Genomic DNA, 20,529 nt, shown 5'->3' with positions numbered 1-20,529 from the left:
GCGCCGCTAACACAGCTGGCCCACCGAGCGCAATGTCTCCCACAGTGATCCGTGTAATACCACGCACTGCTCTCCTCCGCGCACCCTCTCCTTTCACCTCCTCTCCTTCCACCTCCTCTCCCTGTTTTCTCCCTGTTCTCTCCCACTGTCACACAGAGACAGGCAGGGGATCTGTTGCTGCAGAGAACGGAGTGGAGCTGGTCTTACCTCGTAATGCTCTCTGGACTGGACAGACTTCAGCGAGCTGATCCAGTCCTCCATCTCCTTCCTGTTCTCCGCGCAGAGGATGAGCCTTCGGAACGGGGTGATCACCTGAATGGATGAAGGGAGAGAGATGGGCAGAGACGGATGATGAATGTGTGCTCCTCTTCCTGCTCTGAGCCGGGCTTAGAGCCGCGCTTCGTCTTTAAAAGGGAAATGAGAAGTGCCCCCCCCCCCTACCCATTCGCCTCACTCACGCTCTCTATTTGTCAGCCCCCCGAAACATGTTTTCACTCCCTCCTTTATGGCTTATTCCCTCTCTCTTCCTCTCACTCCCCGTCTTCCCTCTCCCCCCTCTCTCCCCCCCTCTCTCCCCCCCCCCCCCCCCCCCCTGTTTTGATTCTGATGCAAAGTGACAGTAGGAGCGCCTTAGTGAAGGCCGACAGCCCCTCGTCCCGCTCCTCTCTCTCCGGGCTGAGGGAGGGAGACACGAGCCTTTCAACATTCATCACTCATGTATGTATTCATAACGTTGGCTTGTATTCTGTCATATCGCCCTTCTCTGCTCTTTTCTCCCTTTCTTTTCTTAACAGTTTTTCTTTTCACTCAGCCACTCATCCTTTGTCACCCGGCCTGCTCCTCCCTGCACCAACTTCCTAATCTCATCCTCTCTCTGAGTCTCTCCATTCTCCATCCCCTCCCTCAGTGGTTCTCCCTCACTGTTGTCCTCTCAGATAGAGTTAGTGGGCGATAACACAGCGGACAGCAACACACAAAAACCCTTTCCAATAAAACACAACCGCGACGCACCCGCGCGCACACGCACCACACGTGACACACCGCGGAAAACATTTAACACTGAACAGCTTCACGCGGCAACGCACAAAAATGGCTTCTGACAAAGCGCACCCAGGAACACTCTCACGAATACGTTCACAGACCAATTTAAATCTATTCTTATATTTTCACCTTCTAATTAGCACCCGGTCTCTGTCACAGCGCCCACCCACACTCGCCCCTCCTCCCCCCCGGTACCCATCTGTGGAAAACACCCCTCCCTCCTGGCACTCTCCAACTCAGCAGCTGTGTCCAGGTCTTTGTGTATTTTGCAGACCAGCAGCACCTGAGGCTCTGAGCCTATTACCAGGTGTGGAAACACAGCCCTTAGCTCCCACACTGTCTCCAGATATACACAATTTGTGTGTGTGCGCGCGCGCGCTTGCGCTATTGTGCTAATGCAGTCTGTTCTCCGTTAAATCTAGACTACAATTAGCATCATAACTGGTAGAATTTTTTTTTTTTTTAAAGCAGAAGAAAAAAGTAAAGATATTTAGGATTTTCACAAAACATTATCAGTGGAATGGTCCTTTGGAGAGAAAAACTATTGTTGACATGCAGCATGTGTAAGCTGTGTACCTAATACACATTGGTTCTGGCTTTGGAACAAATGTTTCAGGGATTTTTAGTCTTCTGCCTTTAAGGTCTTGAGTATCTTTCTGCTTCTGTGTATGTATGGATCCTGTTCTGCAGTCTATGCTACACTCAGGCAGATTACATGGTGATTACAGGATCTTACATTGGCATAACAGAGCTGAATACAACAGCAGAGCCTGATGTAACTGTAAGACAAAAACACTGCAGCAGTCACTCATTATAACTGTAAATGTTTTCAGTTGTAACATCCATTCAGCTTAATTCTCTATAGTTATGCAATAAGGCACGGGGGGTGTGGTATATGGCCAAATATACCATGACGAAATGCTGTTCTTAGGCACAGACTTGTGTGGAAATGCCAGGATACAGCACTTATCCGTGGTATATTGGCATTATACCACAAACCCCAGAGATGCCTTATTGCAATTATAAACCAGTTAGCAACACATTTAGAACATAAAAAACACAGTGTCATATATCACAGCTTTCAGCCAGTCACCATACAGCATATGATCTAATTCGCAGCCACTTGGAAGCTTACAAGTACTTATTATTATGCCTCTGTACTCCAGCACTTTGGATCTGAAACAAAGCCATGTGACAGGGTTAAAGTGACAGTGTCTGTCTGTCACCTTTCATTTGAGGGCATTTTCATCCATATTTGATTAACCATTTAATGATATCAGCACATTTTGTGCTTTGTACCCCCATTTAAGGTTCACAAAGGGATTTGGACGATTGGCTTCACAGTGGTCCCTTATTAGGTTGGACTAGGGCTGCATGATTGGGATAAAATATTGAATCGTAATTTCTTTGACAAATACTGCAATTACGGTTACGAGTGTAAACAGCATAGATAATGGGTGTAAACAGCATAGATAATGGGTGTAAACAGCATAGATAATGGGTGTAAACAGCATAGATAATCTCACTAAAAAATTAAGATCACAGCCTACATAATAAGCTATTAAACTGAGTTTAGTTCAATGTTTTCTATTTTACACTTATTACCATTTTCAAGGCACAGACTACGCCAAGCTATTTGTTTAAATGTTCAGCTGTGCCGTCACCATAACTGGTTAGGCAATATTTCTCAACCCTAGAGGTATACTTTCCCCGATATAAAGTTTGTGTGTAGGCACCGCCATTGAAGGCAAAACTTTTAATAACCATGCTGTTGAGTATGTGGGACAATATATCTTGGTGCCACTCGCTAACTTGAAGCAAACGTCTTCGCTAGCAGTAGCAGTGTAAACTCAAACTAACATTAAAAAAACTTCAATAATTTAAACAAAATTAGTCCAGGTATTTAAGTAATCTACCTATAGCACCTGCAAGTAAAACAATTACGTATGTACGATGCGCGCCTCCATTGCTCATATCATTCACCTTTTTTATTAGCGGAAACTGCATAAGTTGGCGATTTGGATATTGCACGTCAATATTGCAATTTCTATTATAATTCGATTAATCGTGCAGCCCTAGGCAGGACTGTTTGTTTGCATCATCAGTGAATGTGGAAGAGAGCAGTTGTTTTTTATTTGCATTTTGAGTCTGACAACACAAGGACCAAAAAAGTACCAAAACATGTCAAGCTGGCCAACATGATGCTGATAAATCAGAATAAATTGATCAGAGACATTTCCAGAGTGGGGTGTTTGTTATTTTTCCAGTTATGATCCAATGATCCAATTATTTCAAGCCTCATGAAATAAGGATTCAAATATTTAAAGTACGTTAAGTGACACAAATAAAAACATGGTAATTAGTTGCAAAGCCTACTATGGCAATTGCTTTGTATGAAGTAGGTCATAACTCAAAAAGTAGCACAACTCTCCACTCTGCTAATTTCATATGGATGTAGATCATATTGATTCTCAATGTTTCCGTACATTGCAAATGTATCATAGACTCACAAAATCATTAGCCAAATCATAAATCATTGAAAGAAAAAGGGTATTTAAATCAATAAAAATATTAATGTAACAGAGCAAATGTACAGATGGATGGACAGACACAGACAGACAGACAGACAGATGGATGGAAAGACACAGACAGACAGATGGACAGACACAGACAGACAGACAGATGGACAGACACAGACAAACAGATGGATGGACAGTCACAGACAGACAGATGGACAGACACAGACAGACAGACAGATGGACAGACACAGACAGAGAGATGGATGGACCGACCCAGACAGACAGACGGATGGACAGACAGACACAGACAGAAGGACAGACAGAAACAGACAGACAGATGGACAGACACAGACAGGCAGACCGATGGACAGACACAGACAGACAGACAGATGGACATACACAGACAGACAGATGGATGGATGGACAGACACAGACAGAAGGACAGACACAAACAGACAGACATACGGACAGACACAGACAGACAGACGGATGCCCAGACAGACAGACAGACGGATGGACAGACAGACACAGACAGACGGATGGACAGACAGACAAACAGACAGATGGATGCCCAGACAGACAGACAGACGGATGGACAGACAGACAAACAGACAGACGGATGGACAGAAAGACACAGACAGACGGATGGACAGACACAGACAGACAGACGGATGGACAGACACAGACAGACAGACGGATGGACAGACACAGACAGACAGATGGATGGACAGACAGAGACAGACAGATGGATGGACAGACAGAGACAAACAGATGGATGGACAGACAGAGACCAATGAACAGACAGATGGATGGACAGACACGAGACACAGGGGAATACAGGCAGACAAAAACACACAGACAAGACAGACAGACAGGCAGATAAAGGTACAGATGATGTTCAGACAGATAAATAAACAGACAGCTGAACACAGAAGCACTCTTCTATTATTGGATGGATAAAAGAAACACCTGCAAACATCACACACTCACCTCAGTGCCCTGAGATGTGGGGAGTGGCTTTCTGTCTGTGTCTGTGTGTCTCTGTCTGTCTGACCAGTCAATCAATAGCATGTAGCAAGGCACACCTCTACAATTTCCAGCTGTTTATTTCAATTAAGAGTTGTTGAATATTTCTTAATCAGCATGCTTTATTAAGAAATTCTGACTTTGAGACGCTGCTCCTGACATCAAATATATTTTATAAAGCCTTTTTTACATTAGCAGTTGGGTGTCTCTTACAGACACCCAGTCTGAAACCCCAACATCAGTGGATTTTTAAGGGGCAGTCCATACAAAACCACATCTAGGATTTACACAGTTTACATAAATACAGTGTGTGGCAACGATATACCATCTGAACAAAAGTTATTAGCAAGCTACATAGTTGTGGAAATCTCTTGGAGCTCACGTTGAAAACAAAACAAAGAATGCGCACTCTAATCTGCACTCACAGTTACATTTTGCAGGCCGGTCCTGAAAGTCAATAACTTTTTCTGTCAATCTTTTCAGTTGTCGGCGACCAATAACTGAAGTGTAAAAGACTGTGACTTGACATCCTCTCACATACTGTACCCTCACAAAAAATAAAAAATGGACAAGCTGTCTGATCTGCTCTCTGATTCCTTTACTTGCTAAGCACCTCTCTCTCTCTCTCTCTCTCTCTCTCTATATATATATATATATATATATATATATATAGACCACTGCCCCTTTTTCTTTACTTTACAACAAGTTGAAAAGGAAGGTTTTGTGTGAGGTACAAAAGGGTTCAAATTTAAGAGACCACCTGTGAAGGTGGTGGAGAGGAACCGGGCACAGGCGGATCGCATTTGAATGTGGATCTTTTAATTGAAACAAACACTGCGCACAAAAGAAACTGACAGAAACTAACGCGCTGGCTTAGCAGCAAAACAAAAGCACTCACCCATTACATGTGACATACAACAGCAATGAACAACAAGTGAGGGGAGCAGAAGAGAAACGTTTAAACACATACTGATAGAGTGATTGGGACCTGGTGTGAGTGAGTGAAGACACGAAACAAGTCCGGGATGTGGAGTGACAGGAACTGGGGGTACACAGCACGGTCGCTCTGACCCTCACCGTACTGTGACACCACTGCTAATTGAACGCTTCTGTTCCTCACTCACTTCCGTTTTGACTTTTTTGGAATGGAAAGAAAAAGGTGCGGTGGTCTCTTAATTTTTTCCGGAGCTGTATACATATATATATATGTATATATAAATATATAGATAGATATAGAGAGAGGAATAAAATGAATGAAAAAGCCGCACACTCTAAACTCAAATGTATATACCAATTTTTTTTAATAAGACCAACGTTTCGACAGACACGCTGTCTTCATCAGGGTACAATCAGATATAGAGAGAGACAGAGAGAGACAGAGAGAGACAGAGAGAGGAAGAGAGGGAGAGAGAGAGACAGAGAGAGGGAGAGAGAGAGACAGAGAGAGGGAGAGGGAGAGAGAGGGAGAGGTCCGATCAATAAATGACACCAATAAGTTACAACGTTGCAGGATAGTGGCAGGAAGCTGGCTAAAGTTAACATTGCAAAGCTTTGTAGTTACATTTGTGCTCAAAAGTTTGCATACCCTTGGAGAATTGGTAATATACAGCTCTGGAAAAATATACGGACCACTTCACCTTCTGCTTTCCTTTCCAAAAAAGTTGAAAAGGAAAGTTTTGAGTGAGGAACAGAAGCGTTCAATTTGCAGTGGTCGCTTAATTTTAATCCTTCTGTTCCTCACTCCTCTTTGACTTTTTTGGAAAGGAAAGAAAAAGGTGCAGTCTCTTAATTTTTTAATTAAGAGCTGTATGTACCATTTCTAAAGAAAACATGAGTGAGCAGGAAAAACATGTCTTTTTTTTTCTTATGGGATTCACATTCAACTGTAGGTCTGATTGACACAATAATAAAACAAAACACAGCAACAAAGAAAAAGAAGAACTGACCCCTGTTCAAAAGTCTGCATACCCTTAGTTCTTAATACTGTGTATTTCCCCCTTCAGCATCAATGACAGCGTGCAGTCTTTTGTAATAATTGTCTATGAGGCCCCAAATTCTTGCAGGTGGTATAGCTGCCCATTCGTCTTGGCAAAATGACCTCCAGGTCATGCAAATTCTTTGGTCGTCTTGCATTAACCCATTCTAATTTTGGAGATCACACCCCCCCAAAACATCAGTGAGCCACCACCATGCTTCACAGTAGGGATGGTATTCTGTTCACTATTGGCCATGTTCATCCTTCTCCAAACATAGCGTTTATGGTTGTGATCATTAAGCTCTATTATGGTCTCGTCACTCCAAATTATAGTGTGCCAGAAGCTGTGAGGCGTGTCAAGGTGTTGTTGGGGATATTGTAACCAATATTTTTTATGGCATTGGCGCAGTAAAGGCTTCTTTCTGGCAGCTCGACCATGCAGCTCATTTCTGTTCAAGTATCATCGTATTGTGCTTCTTGAAACAACCACACCGTTTTTTTTCCAGAGCTACCTGTATTTCTCCTGAGGTTACCTGGGGGCTTTTCTTTGTATCCCGAACAAGTTTTGGCTGAAATCTTTCTTTGTCTACCTGACCTTGGTTTGGTATCAAGAGATCCCCGAATATTCCACTTCTTAGTAAGTGACTGAACAGTATTGACTGCCATTTGCAAGACTTTGGATATCTTTTCATATCCTTTTCCATCATTATAAAGTTCCATTACCTTGTTATGCAGGTCTTTTGACAGTTCTTTTCTGCTCCCCATGGCTCAGTATCTAGCCTACTCAGTGCATCCAGATGAGAGCTAACAAATGAATTTAATATTTATACACAGACCCTAATTGCAATTTAAAAAGCCACAAGTGTGGGAAATTCACCTTTAATTGCCATTTTTACATTTTTTTGTGTCACCTTGTGTGTCTGTAACAAGGCCAAACATTCAAAGACATGTAAAACAAGACAGTTTTTATGCAAGATCAGTCATATTATCAAAATCAATGCCAATATTTCACAATTTCTGCCAGGGTAAGCAAACTTATGAGCACAACTGTAGCTAACTGGCCAACAAAGGTTTGTGTGTATGGGCAACTGAAATATTTAGCAGACAATCAAATGTATCTAACTAGCTCAATAATTTTTTCAACTAGCAAAAACAATAGTCTTTCTACACCACTGTAGTTCAAAAAAGGTCAGATATTCCTGCACACTGGGTATGTCATTCATCAATTACTTGTTTTTAGAATTACTGTGTTTTATTATTATTAGAAATGTGAATTATTCACAAACATCACAAACGTATATTTCAGATGTGCATTACCAAGTTTTTCCGGCAAACAACTTCGACTTACTCAAGTGGCTGCATTGGTCTTTTATACTTCTAATGTGTCTAAAGGTTCTGTCTTTATCAAAAGCTTAGCGGAGGTGATCCTACAATCTTGACTCTCAGTTCAGACCACCTCACCTCAGAAAGCCTATACCAGCCCATATGTTTATGTTGAAGCCAGTGTTTACAAAACAGCTCAAATTCTAAATGTTTTCAGAGTTATTAATTTCACAAACTTGTCACCAATTGCCGCAACTCCAATTTCCAGGCATTGTAAATAGGACCAGCATTGGGCTTCCTGTGAAACCACAGCTAATGACTAATCTCTTAGCATTTACCTCTTCTTCATTATGAAACTGGAAATGCTTCCCAAAACCACTCAAAATGATATTTTTTTAAACATCCAACAACCACACCTGCCAACCCTAGAGCAGGAAAACCAGCATTTAAGACCTACTGTATGGAGCTCACTAGCATAATACACAACATACAATACTGTGCCTTATTACACAGTTAAATAATAAAAACTAATATTACCAGATATATTTTACTGTAGATAGGGCTGGGTGATAATTAAATAAATCATTATCGGGTTTCTTCAAATAGTTCAATAATGAAAATAACAATCAATGATATCGTGATATTGCTAATTTTGCTAATAATATATTCAGAATAAGAAAGGATATTTCACTTGGGATGTAATTCTGCACACCAGTGTTATTTTATTTGCACTCTCCCAATTTTTAATTTAGGTTTTTAGAGAATAACGTATCATTAAAAGTTGTACAAAACATTTTTTTTTAAATTTATGGATCTTTTGCATTTAAATTTAAGCATTAAACATTATACAGAAAAACTAAAGGTTGTGTTTTTTTTAAAGAATATTTTAAAATCATAATGACAACAAATATATACAAATAAATATTGTCATTAATATTGCATCGATGAAAAATCTAGAATATCTTGATATACGTTTTGTTCCATCTCACCCAGACTTAACTGCAGCTGGACAGGTCATTTTAATACTATTTACGTACAATTTTAGCTAAAGGTGTTGAACCATGGTGAAAATGTTTATATGACCCAGTAATAGAACATAGCCTTTATATATCCAGCTTCATTTCTCATTCTCTGTATTTTTAGTATAGCAATACCTTTGGTATACATTCTGTAATACCACTGCTCATATGTGTGTGTTCATGTGTATGTATGTGTGTGTTTGTGTGTAGGCGAGGAAGGATGGTTGCCCTGCGAAACTAGAATGTGTTTCTAAAAATAGTGCTGGAAACTCTCTAAGGAAAGACATTTCCCTCGATGAGCCAACTTAGGCCTGAGTCAAAGGTCAGTTGAGGAGTGCTCAAGTACGCGTGTGCGTGCATGTGTAATATACAAATTATATTAATACATTTTCCATGTTTATTTGCTAATCATTTAAATAACCTATCATTTGTCCTCTTCTGGAATATACTGCTTATGACTGCAGTCACCTCCACTCACAAAAACAATCTCTCTGCCTCCTCTGCTGAAGATAATCTAGAAAATCACGTCTAGATTGGGTTTTCATTCCACGAGCACATTAACATCAGGCGTACAACAGTGTCTAACCTAACAGCTTCTATAATAAGGGTCTTCCGCTGCTGGATAGCAGCATCACATAATGAGGTTTCCGTTGCCTGGAGTTGGGATCACAGCATTAGAGCAATCAAGATTAAATTATCTGAATTGAATTTCAAGGCGCTACAATATTCTATTCACTAACATGCAAAGAAGATGACCAAAAATCACACACAGGGCCACACATATTCTCACACGCATACACGAATACAGACTCACACCACACACCCACATTTAACACCACACAGGCACACATTCTAACACAGGCCTGGTATCTCTGAGCCTAGTATCTCTGAACCTGGTATCTCTGAGCCTGGTATCTCTGAGCCTGGTATCTCTGAGCCTGGAATCTCTGAGCCTGGTATCTCTGAGCCTGGTATCTCTGAACCTGGTATCTCTGAGCCTGGTATCTCTGAGCCTGGTATCTCTGAGCCTGGAATTTTTGAGCATGGAATCTCTGAGCTTGGTTTCTCTGAACTTGTTATTTCTGATCCTGGTTTCTCTGTACCTGGTATCACTGATCCTGGTTTCTCTGAACCTGGTATTGCTGAGCCTGGTATCTCTCAACTTAGTATCTGGTCTCTAAAGTACTCTTTCCTGTTAAGCTTGCTTCAACTCGTAATGTATTCACAGCAGTCGCCCACACACACGCACACACACTACAAATACAGACATGATTTGCTTGTGCATAATTTGACACAAGCGAGAGCTGCTTGCTGAACGCAGGTACTTATTAAGAGTCTCCAACGTTTTCAGAGCTACTTTTAAAAAATTAAACATGTCGTGAGCTACTCTCTTTTCCATGCTTTCAATTGGGCAAATTCTTCTTATCTCCCTGGCATCTTGTTCCTCGGTCCCTAGTGTACAAAATAAATGACTGCACCAGTTTTCTGGTAACATGGTTAAACTGAGGTTCATTAAATACTCTGAAGGGGGTACTATAAAATGTTAGATTTTATTTGTAATTATATTTTTACTGGGTTAGGATTATTTAGTAACATTTTTCTCTACGATTATTACAATTATAGAGAAAAAAAACAGATGCCCCGGAAACAGACGGACCAGAAACAGACGCACCGGAAACAGACAGACCGGAAACAGACGCACCGGATACAGGCGGACCGGAAACAGACGGACCGAAAACAGACGGACCGGAAACAGACGGACCGGAAACAGACGCACCGGAAACAGACGGACCGAAAACAGACGGACCGGAAACAGATGCACTGAAAACAGATGGACTGGAAACAGACACACCGAAAACAGACTGACCGAAAACAGACGGACCGGATACAGACACACCAGAAACAGATGCACCCAATGCATCAAAAGACCAGGCACCTACTGAGCCCTGAATGGGGTTCCAGGCGGTCTGTCGACACTGTCGTTCAAGAGTTTGGGGTCCCTTAGAGATGTCCTTGTTTTCCATGAAACATGAACGGAGTTTGAATTGGAAATGGAGCTCAGTTAATTGGAGGAAGTTTGTGCTGTTCTGTGAAGGGAGCAGTACAAAGTGCTGTACGAGATCTTCAGTTTCTTGGCAATTTCTCGCCTGTAATCGAACCCATATTTGCGGATGATCCGGATACTCAACCAGTCTAATGGCCAGTTTTATGGCCTTTTTAATTAGCACAACCGTTTTCAGCTGTGCTAACATAATTGCAAAAGGGTTTTCTAATGATCAATTATTCTTTTAAAACAATACATTTGTATTAGCGAACACAAAATGCCATTGGAATGCAGGGCTGATGTTTGCTGTTAATGGGCCTCTGTACGCCTTTGTACGAATGTAGATATTCCATAAATAATTTGCCATTTCCAGGTACAATAGACATTAACAATGTCTACACTGTATTTCTGATCAATTTGATGTTATTTCAATGGACAAAACATTTGCTTTCCTTTTCATTAAGGGACCCCAAACTTTTCAACAGTAGTGTATATTCCATTTGTTAGCACAGCTTGACTAATATAATGCACAGCTTCTAGCAACAAACACAGGTCAAAATAAAAGACAAACAAGAAAACATAGGTTCCCCGTCTTTCAAATAAAACCAAAAACGGCTAATCTCTTTGTCTTTTCAGGTTAAATTAAATGAATATGAAAAGGGAGCATAAAATGGCAAAATAGATTGTTTTGAAGACTACAGTCATATACTGTCCATGAACAATTTGAACACAAGAGAGGAGATTTCTTTCACAAATAGAAGCTTCTCTGCTTTGTCGCAAGTAAGTCAGTTTCTCATCAACAACGTGGGAAGTTGCACTGAACAGCCACTCACTTGTCCATACTTGTACAAGGGGACACAGAGACCCCCGGGTGGGTCGGGAACATTTGGCGTGCACTTAAGTTTCATGTCTGGGTGGAAGTGACGGTCCTTGTACCTTGGGTCGAGCATGGTAGCAACACAATAGAGGGGCTCAGGGTCAATGTCACGGAATCTGGTGCTCACAGCCTCCGGTCAAGTGCTTTTGGATGTTTGAACCATCGGTCCGACAGATTTGCTTAGTAGGCATTTCAGCGCCCTGACTGAAGGGATCATGTCAGACAGACCTGCAGATGACGAGCTGATTTTCCTTGTCAGCTCTCCGAAAGGGGCGGGTTGCGGTTTGGTATTTCGAAAGAGTGAACACGGGCAGCTCTACATCAGCCGTGCAAGGCACCGTGTGGCCTGCTGCTTGGTGCCACATTGGCACAGCGTTGGAGACGTCTGCCCATGCCAAAACACCCTGGTTCAAAGCCAGTTGAAGTGTGTGCAGCAATGCATCCCAAACTGGCTACTTCACACTCGTCCGTTGCCTTGGACACACCCTACCTCTGAGCACAACGCGCACATTCACCTTTGCCATTTTCCAATTTTTCTAAATGGAAGCGGCTGCATGTGACGGAGACCACAGCCATCTTCAGGGTTAAATCTTGGTCGGTCCACTGCGCCGTCCAACTCAGCATACTTATAGGGCTGATGGCGCTGATCCAAATATCAGCTGTGAAACCCAGCAACTCCTGAATGTTCTCCTCCACGACCATCTACAATTCGAGTAGGGTGACATCAGAGCAATGGTGTCTACTGGGCGTAGTGCAGCGGGGATCCAGAAGCTTGGCAAAATCCAAACTCCCTCCACAACAGAGAAGGGCTGGTCACTGAGTGCAATGAATTCCATTATTTTGGCACGGATGGCTTTAGCATTTGGTTTGTCTCTCTGGTACTTTCTGCCATTTTCAAATGAGCAAACAGGCACCTGTGCAGTCGGTGAATGTTTGATTTTTTCACGTTTATTTCTCTTTGTGTGTGATTTGTATGTCTCTGGGTGATCCACCTTCAGATGAGCGATGAAGGTGGTGGTGTTGAATGACTTGACCTTAGCCCCTCGTTGCAGATCAGCTGCAATGCAGAAGTTACACATCACCTCCATTGTCTTCCGGGGGACAATTTCTCTCTTGGCCACTTCAATGAACATGAGCACGCTGTCTGTTTGTCCCTTCTAAACATATGTAGCTATATGACTATGAGGCATGTGGCATACGTTTCTGGCACTAAGCAAATACACGTGACTAAATGTCACATGTTACGTATCAGCCACTTAACACCAGCGTTAACCACCACATCGGGGCTGATGCAAATATTACATTTTTAGACAAATATTGTCCAATACCCATAATGCCACCGATATATTGTGCATCCCAAATACAAAAGCTAATCCATAAAGTATTTCTATTAAGCCATGCACTGAACGCAATGTTCCTATAACACCATATGACACCTAGCACCAAATGAAACAGACAGGCAGATAGATAGACAGTCACAAGCTGAGACAGACAGACAAGTAAGCAGACAGACAGTCAGACAGAAACTGATGCAGGCAGCTGCAGTATTTATTAGCACCATGTCTGACAGCTGCAGCACATATTATTCAGCCCTAGTATCTCTCTTTAGGTTTTCTCTCTTTAGGTTCTTTCATTCTAGGCTCTCTCACTTTATGTTCTCTCAAAATCTTTAGGTACCCTTTATCTAGGTACTCTCTTTAGGTTCTCTCTCTTGGTTCTCACTTTAGGTTCTCTCTTTTTAGGTTAACTCTCTCTTCAATTTCTCTCTCTTTAGGTGAAATATCTCCCTTCATGTTCTCTCTCTTTATGTAAAATCTCTTTCTTCAGGTTCTCTCTTTTTAGGTAGAATCTCTGTCTTCAGATTCTCTCTCTTTGGGTTCTCTCTTTAGGTTAAATCTCTCTTCAAATTCTCTCTCTTTAGGTTAACCCTTTCTCTTCAGTTTCTCTCTTTAGGTTAAATCTCTTTTCAGTTTGTCTCTCTTTAGATTAAATCTCTCTTCAGGTTTTCTCTTTAGGTTATATTTCTCTTCAGGTTCTCTCTTTATAGGTTAAATCTCTCGTCAGGTTCTCTCTTTATAGGTTAAATCTCTCACTTCAGGTTCTCTCTCTGGGTTAAATCTCTCTCTTCTGGCAGCCTGTCCACAGTGGAGCTGTATAGTTGTGTTTGGACTCCCCCTGCTGGTGTGTGCATGTGGTACTGTGTGTGTTTGTGTGTTGGTGTGTGACTATATGTGTGTTGGTGTGTGTGTGTGTGTGTGTGTATCCTTCACTACATCACACCGCTCCAGGAACAACCCAACACACATACAAACACACACAGACACATGATCAAGGAGAACAGCTGTCCCTCTCTCGCTTGCTTGCTCACACACACGTGCAAAGAATGTCTCTGGGGTTGAGCAACGCACCTTCCCCAAGAGTTTAAAAAGACCCCTACCCCCACCAGCCAGATCTGACCAGAGGAATGGGTTCGGTCAAAAGTGTAAATCCCTCGCTCTTTCTTTTCTCACTCTATTTCTCTCTTCCCTTCCTTCCTTGCCTCACGTCTACTTTCTCTTTTGTTCTCTCCATCCCTCCATTCCTGCCTGTCTCCATGTCTCTAGTCATTCAGAGGTGGTCTGCATACTCCCTGTCTCCATGTCTCTAGTCATTCAGAGGTGGTCTGCATACTCCCTGTCTCCATGTCTCTAGTCATTCAGAGGTGGTCTGCATACTCCCTGTCTCCATGTCTCTAGTCATTCAGAGGTGGTCTGCATACTCCCTGTCTCCATGTCTCTAGTCATTCAGAGGTGGTCTGGATACTCCCTGTCTCCATGTCTCTAGTCATTCAGAGGTGGTCTGCATACTCCCTGTCTCCATGTCTCTAGTCATTCAGAGGTGGTCTGGATACTCCCTGTCTCCATGTCTCTAGTCATTCAGAGGTGGTCTGGATACTCCCTGTCTCCATGTCTCTAGTCATTCAGAGGTGGTCTGGATACTCCCTGTCTCCATGTCTCTAGTCATTCAGAGGTGGTCTGGATACTTCCTGTCTCCATGTCTCTAGTCATTCAGAGGTGGTCTGGATACTCCCTGTCTCCATGTCTCTAGTCATTCAGAGGTGGTCTGGATACTCCCTGTCTCTGTGTCTCTAGTCATTCAGAGGTGGTCTGGATACTCCCTGTCTCTGTGTCTCTAGTCATTCAGAGGTGGTCTGGATACTCCCTGTCTCTGTGTCTCTAGTCATTCAGAGGTGGTCTGGATACTCCCTGTCTCTGTGTCTCTAGTCATTCAGAGGTGGTCTGGATACTCCCTGTCTCTGTGTCTCTAGTCATTCAGAGGTGGTCTGGATACTCCACTCCACTTCAGTGACTCAGGACAACATAACATAGCATGTGCATTCCCTTGAACTGCACGTGCCCAACACACACACGCACACACACACACACACACACACACGCACATGCACACACACACACACAGTTGTGTATTTCAATCCTTGTGAGGACCGGAAAACAAAAAAGCAGGCAGACACGAAAACACACACGAACACAAACCAACATGCCAGCAGTCACGTCATCCTAAACACAATCAACTCTATAGTAAAGTTGATGCTAAAAATAGCTGTGATCTCCTCTGAAACCCTTCACCTTTCCCTCTGTTACTCCTTCATCTCTCGCTCCCTTTTTCCTCCCTCTCTCCTCAATCCCCTCCCCCCTTCATCCTCACCTCTCTCTTCCCCTTCTCCTCTATCTCTCGCCTCCTCCTCCAACTCTCCTCCATCTCAAATCTTCCCTCTCTTTTCTATGCCAAGGGAGATGAGACAGAGAGGAGATACTATTGGGAGGGGGAGATGATGAACATTTATAAGACATGTCCTCAGTCACTGTGCTTGAGTCTGCATCTGTATGTGTGTGTGTGTTTGTGTGAGGGAGAAAGGGCAAAAGAGAGAGAGAGAGAGAGAGAGAGCAACTGAGAGAGAGAGAGGTGCATGGAGCTAAAAGCAGAGAGGGGGCAACCACTGGAGCGCAAACATTGTAAACATGACCACTATTTATCTGTTTATTTATTTTCCCTTGTCATTCTTACTTTACATATTTGCACACTGGTACAACCCCGTACACAGCTGATAACATTTGAAAAGCCAATACACTTTTGAAACATTTACAGTTTTTCCCAACTGTTCATGTTTCAAGTTCATTAATCAAATGCACCGAATAACACAGCGTCATTCTGATGAAAGGAAATTCTTGTGACATGGCACACCACATCAACATAATAAGAATTAAGAAATATATGGAGCGAAGCAAATATAGCAGCACAGAAAGCTGCTAAAACACTTCTTAAAACGGAGACCCAAATAATTCAACTTCGCACACACATTTAGGCATTATACTCAAAATGTTACCTGTCACATAAATGTAACTTTATATAAGATGCCAAACAAAACATATACTAAATACCCATATTGTACCCTGTTGAGAAAACTTTAAAACCCAATCAAAAATATATTAACTAATCTGCAACTTTACGGGGTTCCAGAAATGTGATACCAAATATAGCACATTGCATGATATTATAGGCTGTATGGTATGTCTGGAGAATATGCCAAAGCGACCAGACAATAAATTAACCCAAGAAGGAAAAACAAGAGGAGCAGAGGGAAACGGTTAGTGTTTCAGACAGGGAAGTGATATATTTATTTCTGTACACATATAAGGTTACTTTCAACTGGCGTCTCTCAATTCTACATAATGAAGAAAAACTATTTGGCTACCGTATCCAGTACTGTGCAAAAGACATAGGCACCTGAACATTTATTTGGGTAGTAAGTGTTTATTTGTAAAAAATGTTTTAATATATATGTACAGTGGATATAAAAAGTCTACACACCCCTGTGAAAATGCCCGGCTTTTTGTGATGTAAAAGAATGAGACAAAGATAAATCATGTCAGAATTGTTTCCACTTTTAATGTGAGTTAGCATCTAAGCAGAAGTACAAATAGAATATTTATTTTTTACAAGTGAAACAGTTAGGAACAATGTATGTTATTAGCGAGATGTATGAATGTGCAAATTGAAGGTGCAAAGTGTCTGTGCAACTGAAATGCAGGGATAGCAGCAGTGAGGTTCCAGAGGTAGACATGGACATGTAACAACTGAAACATAATGTAAACAACAAGAAGGATTTACAGTAGCCTACATGAAAATATTGAAAAGTCATTTGTCGATTGTATTGATGAAAAACAGTAATGTGTAATACGTCTGCTGAATTGATAATTGGTGATGGTTGGTATTTTGTTTGGTGAATAATAATTTAGCCTAATGCATTTGTAGAATCTTACTCTTCAGTACAATAAGCAGAGAAAATTCAAAGAGCGATGATAGGATGTGCATGCGATTTTGTTTTTCTCTCCTAATAATAATATAATGTAATATGTTTGTTGAATTGGTGATGGCTAAAGAATGTCTAGTATTTTGTTTCATGAATAATTATGTAGATTTACATTTTAGATTTACATGTGATGAACTAGCCTACACAATAATGCTGAATCTCCTACTGAAAACCGATAGTGTGATACATACATTGAATTCTCAAGTAGCCTATATCATTTGTTTTATGTTTCAATAATAGCCTAATTAAATTGTTGGATGGTCATGGAAATCTAGTATTCAATTTGTAAGTTCACTGAAATTCAACCAAGACTCTATCATTTATCTGGGAGAATTGCGCATTCGTCCACTCACGTCATACCTTCAGTGAGGGGTGATTAGCGCCCGAATACCATTTGCACACCAACGCTAAGTGGTGTGGGCTGTTGGCGATTAAGTCAGAAAACAGGTAAATAGACTCTAAATAGATTTTTGCATATGAGTTTAGAATTCTTACAATGGAACAATGTAATATACGCCTATTTAGGAAAAGTAATGGAAGGAGGAGGGTGTAGCTTTCAAAATGGCAGTTTTATTTTGATTACAAACTCAAACGGCAATTCCTGTAGGCACTTGGTGGTCCTAGTGTTAAAGTGACTATAGGTGCACTGGAGACAACAGCGAGACAACCCCCAAAAGGGAATGGTTTTGCAGATGGTGGCCACAGAAAATTGCTGTCTCCCTGACTGATTCTTCTCTAGTTTTGTCTTTTGCTAGTGTCCTTGTCACTACTTGTAGCATGAGGCGCTACCTGCAGCCCATTCAGGTTGCACAGGCCGTCCAAGTCCTCCAGGATGGCACATCCATACGTGCCGTCGCAAGAAGATTTGCTGTGTTTCCCAGTACAGTCTCAAGAGAATGGAGTAGATACCAGGAGATGGGCCATTACACGAGGAGTGCTGGAGAGGGCCATTGAAGGGCATCAACCCAGCAGCAGGACAGGTATCTGCTCCTTTGTGCGAGGAGGAACAGGAGGACCACTGCCAGAGCCCTAGAAAATTTCCTCCAGCACTTTACTGGTGTGTATGCTTCTGACCAAAATGTCAGAAACAAGACTCCATGAGGGCCCGACGTCCTCTAGTGGGACCTGTACTCACAGCCCAGCACCGTGCAGCTCGACTGGCTTTCGTCAGAGAAGGCCATAATTGGCAGGTCCAGCATTGGAACCCTGTTCTCTTCACACACTGAGCACATGTGACAGACATGAAGTCTGGAGACGCCGTGGTGAACGTTATGCTGCCTCCAACTTCATCCAGCGGCATGTGTTTTGTGGTGGGTCAGTGCTTGTATGGGGAGGCCTATCCTTGGGGAGGGTCACACAGACCTCCATGTGCTAGCCAACATTACGCTGGCTGCTGTTAAGTCCTAAGACCTATCGTCAGACCTTACGCTGGTGCAGTGACCCTGGTTCCTCCTGGTGCAGGACAACGTCCAGCCTCATGTGGCTAGAGTGTGTAGGCAGTTCCTGGATGACGAAGGCACTGATGCCATTGACTGGACCTCACGTTCCCCAGACCTGAATCCAATTGAGAACCTCTGGGATGTTATGTATCGGTACAACCGACCTAGCAAAGTAGCACCACAGACTGTACAGGAGCTAACTGATGCCCTGATCCCAGTTTAGGAGGTGATTCCCCAGGACACCATCCGCCGTCTCATCAGGAGCATGCCAAGATGTTGTCGGGAGTGTATATTGCTTTACAAATAAACAGTTACTGCCCAAATAAATGGTTAGTGTTTCCAGTGTCTACACAAATAATGCTTGTTAGTGTTTACACCTCGATGAATGTGTTGAGGCAATGGCTTGAGTTTGATATATTGAATTTCAATGTTTTCTACATCCAAAATAGTAGAAATTGTCCTCTAATAAGAGCAGGTTAAGAGCCCTTTTGATATAGTTTATGTTGCCTAGTTGAGAGAGAGACAGCGAGAGTTGAACTAGAACACACTGATACCTGTCGGTTTGAATCGAAGTTGACAAGATGTGAGTTTACATCAAACCAACACACACACATACTACATATACACACTCACATCTGGCATCCGATAAATCCCCCATGCTATAAATACGCATACACAACAGGCATTCATATATACAGTACCAGTCAAAAGTTCGGACTCATTCAAGGGTATTTCTTTAATTGTGCTATTTTCCAAATTTTGACAGCAATGTGCATGTTTGTGTTTCTCCCCTGCCATTTCACCAGGTGTCCCTTATGTTCCTGATTGTGCATGTTGGTGTTTCCCACCTGACAGTTATGAGTGCATCGCCTGACTGCCAGACTGGCACCGACCTCACCACAATGTGGAAGATGGTAAAAGACTAAGAAACATTCTTGATGTCCAACAGTTTTATTGGTATTATATTTGTGTGCGGAGTGTGCAGTGTGTGCAGTGTGTGCAGTGTTTGCAGTGTGTGCGGTGTGTGCGGTGTGTGCGGTGTGTACGGTGTGTGCAGTGTGTACGGTGTGTGCGGTGTGTGCGGTGTGTACGGTGTGTACGGTGTGTACGGTGTGTGCGGTGTGTACGGTGTGTACGGTGTGTGCGGTGTGTGCGGTGTGTACGGTGTGTGCGGTGTGTACGGTGTGTGCGGTGTGTACGGTGTGTGCGGTGTGTGCGGTGTCGGTGTGTGCGGTGTGTGCGGTGTGTACGGTGTGTACGGTGTGTGCGGTGTGTACGGTGTGTGCGGTGTGTGCGGTGTCGGTGTGTGCGGTGTGTGCGGTGTGTACGGTGTGTACGGTGTGTACGGTGTGTGCGGTGTCAGTGTGTACGGTGTGTGCGGTGTGTACGGTGTGTACGGTGTGTGCGGTGTCGGTGTGTACGGTGTGTGCGGTGTGTACGGTGTGTACGGTGTGTGCGGTGTCGGTGTGTGCGGTGTGTGCGGTGTTTGCGGTGTGTGCGGTGTCTGTGTGTGCGGTGTGTGCGGTGTGTACGGTGTGTGCGGTGTGTACGGTGTGTATGGCATGAATGTATGCTTGTTATGTTTAGATTAATATAGAACACATTCAGTCAAAGCACGAGAGTAATTAGCCAGTGGGCATACAGTACCGTGATGTGTGTTCTGCTTTGCATTGTCTATAAAGTAGAGGTATGACTGGACATTTCTTTAAGATTGAGTTTGTTTGTAAGAACGAGTTGTATCGAGTCTGTAACATCATGAACAATAGACTACCAAATGCTGCAATAAATAATTGAAATCCCCTCTCCCTTGACGACCGGGTATGTGATCATTATTTCAACCACTATACGAAATGGCTGATTTCTAACAGTGAGTATGGTGTGTAAGCTGCATATGG

At 42.6% G+C, this 20,529-nt stretch overlaps 1 protein-coding gene across 8 annotated transcripts in view; it reads right to left on the bottom strand.

The window, feature by feature from the left end:
- The window catches only part of dgkh (diacylglycerol kinase, eta), an 83,296-nt gene that overhangs the window by 40,240 nt on the left and 22,527 nt on the right, over positions 1-20,529 (bottom strand). For all 8 annotated transcript variants that reach the window (XM_020041116.3, XM_020041114.3, XM_020041117.3 and 5 more), the window contains one exon: positions 208-312. In XM_020041116.3, the coding sequence (XP_019896675.1) occupies positions 208-312 (105 nt within the window). The remainder of the gene's footprint in view (positions 1-207; positions 313-20,529) is intronic.

This window comes from Esox lucius, chromosome 20 (assembly GCF_011004845.1).
Source record: "Esox lucius isolate fEsoLuc1 chromosome 20, fEsoLuc1.pri, whole genome shotgun sequence".
Classification (NCBI taxonomy): Eukaryota; Metazoa; Chordata; class Actinopteri; order Esociformes; family Esocidae; genus Esox; species Esox lucius.
Note: the sequence above shows the minus strand (reverse complement) of the source record. Positions and strands in the feature narration are given on the sequence as shown.